This window comes from Microtus ochrogaster, unplaced genomic scaffold (assembly GCF_000317375.1).
Source record: "Microtus ochrogaster isolate Prairie Vole_2 unplaced genomic scaffold, MicOch1.0 UNK139, whole genome shotgun sequence".
Lineage (NCBI taxonomy): Eukaryota > Metazoa > Chordata > Mammalia > Rodentia > Cricetidae > Microtus > Microtus ochrogaster.
In genome coordinates, this window is record NW_004949237.1 from 122,238 (window position 1) to 128,872 (window position 6,635).

Consider the following 6,635-nt stretch of genomic DNA (forward strand, 5'->3'; position numbering starts at 1 on the left):
CACTAAACTACATCCCTGGTGTGTGGCCCTGCCTGGCTGGGGATGGATGTCTGGAGCTACAGGTGTTTTCCAGGTAGGTGAAGCATTGGCGCTATTAATGTCTCTCACCCTCTTGTGCTCCTCCAGGTCATTTTTCCAACCCACCAAAGAGGGTAAAGCAAAGAAGCCTGAAAAGGAGACAGCCAACAGCATCGGAGAGAAGGAGTCTCCTCCAAAGTATGTAAGGGACTGGGGCAGAGCATGTGCCTTTAGCAGTCAAGATTCTTTTTTGTGTTAAAACCTACTGCAGAGGTGTCAGTCCTTAAAACGATATTTTAATTTAGATATCTGACAGCCGAAAGGCAGGTCCAACTTTAGGCACAGCTGAATCTAATACTTCAGAGTTCTTGTCAGGGCTCTGCTCCCGTATGCTTTGCATTTTTTAGACCACACCCTATCCATGGGGTAGAGATGCTGGCCACATTTCGATTCATACAGTCTCAGGAAAGATAGTGTATGGCCTTGCTTAGGTAACCTTTGGGCCAGAGCATGGATTATGGACATTTAGTTCATAATCCCCAAATTGAGATGTTGAGCAGGAGACCTCACTTCTATCTTCCTCATGAGTAAAAAGGTGCCTAGTATCCAACATGCTTTCTGCATGGGGTCAGTGAGTAAACCCATGTACTATTTGTAACACACTGCATACTGCAGAAGAGGTATTCTGCACATGGAGTCAAGCTATGATGTTGACGTTGGTCACTGTGACATATGCATTGCTCTGTGCACATGCAAATGATGGTTTGTTTTCTGTGATTTACTTAGGTCATGCTATGTATATAATGCATCACTATTCATCAGCTTGCTTCTGTTAACATTATGGCTTAGAGGACTTTTTTTCATTCAGGAACATGGGAGCAGTCCTTTTTCTGTCTTGTATTCCCTTCTATGGATATACTATAGAAATTATTGGGCATTTAATTTTTTGTGAATTTTTAGATTTGCTTTTTATTATTGATTATGTATGCAGGTATTTTTGTTTGTCTAACATAGGAATTGTAAAAACATTAACTCAAAACTATGGTAGAAATTTGACCTTGGACCTGGAGAGATGATACCACAGTTCAGAGCACAAACTGCTCTTGTAGAGGACCACAATTTGCTTCCCAGCACTCATGTCATGTCAGGTGGCTCAAAAATTATCTGTAACTCCAGCTCTGGGAGAATCGAGTGCCTCTGGCCTTGAAACACCTGTGCTCATTTGCATCTGTCCACACATATTAGACACATAATGATGATGATGATGATAGATCTAGGGGCTGCAGAGATGGCTCAGCAGTTAAGAGCACTTGCTACTTTTCCAGAGGACCCGGGTTCAGTTCTCAAGCACTCAGGTGGTGGCTCCCACCTAGCTGTAACTCAGTTCCAGGGATACAGTGCCACCTTCTGGCTTCTGCAGGCACTTGGCATTCAGTGGTACATAGATTTACATGTAAGCAAAGCACTCATGCACATAAAAATAAGTGAATAAATTAAAAAAAAAATCTATGTAAAGCTTTTGACCTCTTTCCTTTAGAGGAAGACACTGTGACCAGTTGGCGGTGCTGCAGCAAACATGGCTATTGGCATAGTAGATGCTTACTATATCTAATGAATATCTGATATGTATCTCTCATGCTAGATCCTGGGGTCTACATGTTTGCCACCGTAAGAGCTCAAGTGGCTGGCACAATGCCTCACATGTAATCCATACACATTAACAAGCACCTTTACCTTTTAAATAACAAAAATGAGTCTTTTATATATTGCTTCTATATTATGTTCTTGAGATTGTATGTATACATTTACTCATAAAACAGCTTTCAAATATTTTCTATATGCCTGATATAGCTCTAGACACTCTGGGTTTTGAGGCAAACCAAGTAGATGGTCATTCCTCTATTCTACAAAGTCTTTAGAACCTGCTTCCCTCTTTGTAAAGACGTTCTGTAGAATTAGTGCCTATCATCAGGAAGTATGGAGTAGCTGGTTCTCATGGTGGCCTCTTTGTGACTGTGAGCTTTCTGAGGACACTAAGCACTTGAGTGACTGCTACCAGCACACATGCCTATGTCTCCATGAGCTGGGAGCTCAGAGCTAGCATCAAGGGGACAGTGACTTAGCATAGTAGTCTCCCTTTCTTTATGTAAGACTTTAGGCTGTTACACTGTTGCCTGGGTGTGTACCATGCTGAAACTCCTGTGACTAAGGTAGAAGGTCTCCATATGGTGCCTCCATATGGTTAAATTGATGCCTGGTCCCTGCCAAGAAATTCATCTACTTTTCATGACATGTTACCACCACATGGCCATGCAGGATGCCTCAGGATGGAGAGAGGGACTGAGGGAAGAATACTTAAGTGCATATAGCAAAGTTAAATATGGTGGGCCACACCATAATTCCAGTGTTGATGAGGTACAGGCAAGAGAATCAGGAGTTCAAAGTCAGCAGCTGATACAATACTGAGTTTGAGGCCAGCCTTGGCTACATGAGACCATCTCAAAAGAAAAAAGAGTGAATGCCATGGGGGTACCTGGAAGATGCTCACTGAAATGGAAGAGAAGGGAATGCAGTTTTTTGGGCAGTGTCCCCATTCTGCCTGCCATTTGGCCCACATCTCCCTCCCATTTTCTAGGGTAGCATTGAAGGAGAGGAATCGACTGGTGTCTGAGAGTGATTCTCCAGTGAAGAGGCCAGGAAGGAAGGGAGCCCAGGTCCTAAGCAGTGAAGGGGAGGAGGAAGATGACGCTCCTGGCACCCCCAAAGTTCAGGTAGGTTCCAACAGCCTGCTGGGTTTCTTTTCTAAATTTAATTTTTGTGTGTTTGTGTATATATCCTTGCTGTGTGAGTGGAGGTCAGAGGACAGCCTTGTGGCATTCTCTTCTCCCACTTTCTCATGAGTTTTAGGAATTGAACTCTGGTCTCTATGCTTGTGCAGTAAACACCATTACCCACCAAGCCATCTTGCTGACCTTTAGCCTGCCAGTTTCCTGCTCACTTACACAGCTGAGTGCAGTAGCTGTACAGGAAGACTCTGGGGACATGGTCCAGGAGACAAGTAATCTCCTCTATTGTGACTTCAAGCAGGAGGTTTGGGGTACAAGGTCCCAGTCTACCTCTTCTCTGGGATGTGGGGCTCATTTGGGACTTTGACAGTGTCATGCCTCAGGTTCACCATGGAGAGCATATAGTGCTTCCTATGTTACAATTATCCCATAATTCTGTAGGTCAGGTATCTGAGTGGGTTATCTTAGGGTATTGGTAGTGCCTTTTTTTAAATTTTTTTTGGAGCCTGTAGGGAAGACCACTTCATGCTTCTAGAAGCCTGTTCTTTATCTTCTGAGCCAGCCTATGGTCTTTGTCTGTGCTTTCTGTGGTCACATTTCTTTGTGACTTCTTGCTTCTATGTAAAAGAAAATTTTTTTTATCAATGTGTGGTAATGCGTGTGCATACCATGGTGTATGGTGTCACATAATAACATGCAAGAATTAGTCTGCTTCTTGCACCTTGTGGAAGATACAAGGAAGACTGAAAAAACAGTCCTTAGTCTCATAAGCACACTAGCTGCAGAGGAGTCAGAGAAATGTAGTGCTCAGTCCTATGATTCTACTAATTCCAAGGGAGGTCGGTACAATCAGTTTTTAGTTAGGCCACCAGATGTACAGCTGGAAAAGGAAGATTCTGTCACTTCTAAGAGGCAGAATTAATATGGGGTTCATAATGGAGTGAAAAAGTGTTTTGGTGAGGGAAGGTAGCCTGAGTAGGGATGAGACTGAGGAACCAGAAATATGGCAGACACGAGAGACGAGTCCATTCTGCTCTCAAGTGTGGTAGCTACAACTGCCAGGTAATGCATACGTTCTCTTTATTCTAGAACTTTTCTTTTTGTCTCCTTCCAGAAGTCTGTGTCAGACTCCAAACAGAACTCTCCTTCCAGCCCTGACACATGTCCTGAGAATAGTCCTTTCTTCAACAGCCCCTCCATGGATATCTCCCCATCAGGATTCCCTAAGCGTCGCACTGGTAAGGACAGGCTAACTCCTTCCTTTCCATGGTGGTCATTTTTCTTGTGGTCATGATGATAGTACTTCTGGTGGTGAGCACGGTTAACTGTCCCTCAGCTGTGTGACCTGAGGCAAGCAACTTCACCTTTGCAGAGGTATGTGTGATCTGAAGTACAGTGCCAACAGCCCAGAAGAGCCAGGATTCAAGGCTGATTCAGCCTACAGTCAGCACTTAGTACATGTAGGAGATTGTGATTGTCATATGGAGTGGCACTTACCCACAGCTCTGGGTAGGAGCACAAAGGTGCAGGTATGGAGACTTCTGGAAGAGAGTCTAAGCTGATCCCTGAAAGGCAAAGAATTCCAGATAGTGTGAGTAAAACAGGAGCATCTTAGTCACTTAGGTCTAGAGTTCTGGCACAGGGAACAGAGTTGGGGACACTGAGTGAGGAGACTGGAGAACATCCTAGAGAATGAGCCTGGGAGAAGACTTGGTATGGAGAAGGGCCAGGTGAGAGGCCACATGTGACCTGGGGCTGCGAGCCTGCTCTGATGACTTGTAATGTGGTGACTTGAGATGGGTACTTGTAAAGTCGTGGTGTTTTCATTAATGGATATTGTGAAGCCGGGGTGAATGAGCATGCCTGATCCATCACATCTGAGATGCTCGCCAGTTCAGCCAGTACAGTCTGTAGACTTAAATTTGAAAACCTCAAATTTTGCAATACTTTTGGACCCAGGCATTTCATACAGGGTGGTCTACCACAGCTGAATTCAAAAAGGGAAGACTTTCCAGTATCCCATGAGAAACTTGGGTGTGGGAATCTGCTTTTGATATGGAATGCTGTCAATTTTTAAAAACCCAAACACAGATTAAATATTCATGACAGAAACCTGATGTGTGAATTGACGTGTACATATAGCATGTCAGATTTTAAAGACTTAGTGTATTCTTTTTTCTTTTCTCATTACCGTGACAAAATCCCTGCCAAAAGCATCTTAAAGATTGAGTTTATTTTGGTTCACACTTTGAAAGTGCTGTCCATAATGATTGGGAAGGCATGACAATTGGTCACATTGCAGCCCATAGCATAGTGCCACTCAAATTCAGGGTGAGTCTCTCACAGTTAAAAACCACCAGGAATGCCCTCATAGGCACAGAGGTATGTCTCCTAGGAATTCCAGACTTGGTCAAGTTATAATGAATAGCCAATCAGTATTGGTTCAGGACACTCCAAGACCAACTTCTCAGCACAAAGGAGATTTATTTGCCTCAGAGAGACAAAGGGCAGGAAATAGATAAGAGGATGAGGGAGAAGGGGAAGGGAACAAGGGAGAGAGGAGGAAGTGATATTTGTCCATTTGTCCGGGAGGGGAACAAAGGACTATCTTTGTTTTTGTTTTTGTTTTTTTTTTTTTTAGCAGTTAAACTTTTATTTTACTTTTTAAAATTTTTATTTAGTTTTTTTGTTTTTCTTTTCTATAAAAGGCAGATAATGATTATTGGTCTGCAATTGTGTTGTGCACCGTCCCACTATCTTTGGATAGAAGGAGACAGAGGTGGCACATACGAAGATGATAGTTTATAAAGTTAAAAGAGGAAACTCTGTTTATAAACTCTTTTAAAAAGAGGAGTTTAATTTTAATTAGGCATGTTAATTAGGTGAGCCAAAAGGCTTTTGATTGCTAGACTTCAGTACTTTGATTGCTGGATTGATAGTCATCCTCAGCAGGAAGAAGTAGCCAAATAAGGGAATAGACCTTGGTGGCTAGCTTTCGGAATGCAATCTAATGGTTTTAAGTAAGGCAGAGGGAATGGGAGAGAAGGGCAAGGCTGCCAGAGCCATGTTTGCCAAGCTGGTGTTGGCTAGGGTCCCTTCAAATAGGAACCTACACCCTTAGCATTAAAAAAAACAAACCTGCTAATAATTTAGAATTGAAATTGTGTTCAGAATAATGTATAGTTAAAACTAGATTCTCCAGTTTGCACTCCCCCCTCCCCGCCTTAAGTGCTAAAGTTTAATATCACATATTCAGTTCCCTGAATGCTTCTATGGGTAGAGCTCACAGGGGTGATCTGGGAGCTCAGAAGCCTGTTGTCCATGGTGCCTAGGTCCAAGGTTCTATTCCAGATAGGAGCCATATGTACAAAGGCCCTGAGGTAGGAAACATGGGAATTCTGTCTCTGGTTTTTCTAGCGAACACAGTATGGCTTGAAGAGAAGAGCGGCAGCTTGAGGCTAGTGTGTGGTGAGACATGAGCTAGGGTAGTGGCTGAATCCACAGGCTGTCAGACACCAGGTTGTTATTTACTAGAACGTTTTTACCTTAAAATGTAAGAAGGGACAGGACAGAGGTTAAATAACTTTCAAGGTCACAGATTCAGAGCTTGAAGGATGAGATGTTTATTGGGGAAGTAACTGTGGCAGGTGTGAAAGATCCAGAACCTTCTAAGTTGCCCCATCAACCAGGCAGTGTCTGATCTCACTAGGGCAAGCGCAGATAAACCAGTTGTCAATCACAGTGCTCCCTTTGCTTTTCCAGCTCGGAAGCAGCTCCCGAAACGGACAATTCAGGACTCTGTGGAGGAGCAGAATGAGGACAAAGACAGAG

The 6,635-nt window shown here is 43.4% G+C and overlaps 1 protein-coding gene across 1 annotated transcript in view; it reads left to right on the plus strand.

Moving 5' to 3' along the window:
* The window catches only part of Lig1 (DNA ligase 1), a 35,272-nt gene that overhangs the window by 4,447 nt on the left and 24,190 nt on the right, over positions 1 to 6,635 (plus strand). Inside the window, exons 3-6 of the mRNA XM_026778415.1 lie at positions 127 to 216; positions 2,654 to 2,789; positions 3,919 to 4,042; positions 6,567 to 6,635. The exon at positions 6,567 to 6,635 is cut by the window's right edge and continues 15 nt beyond it. Coding sequence (XP_026634216.1) covers positions 127 to 216; positions 2,654 to 2,789; positions 3,919 to 4,042; positions 6,567 to 6,635 — 419 coding nt within the window. The remainder of the gene's footprint in view (positions 1 to 126; positions 217 to 2,653; positions 2,790 to 3,918; positions 4,043 to 6,566) is intronic.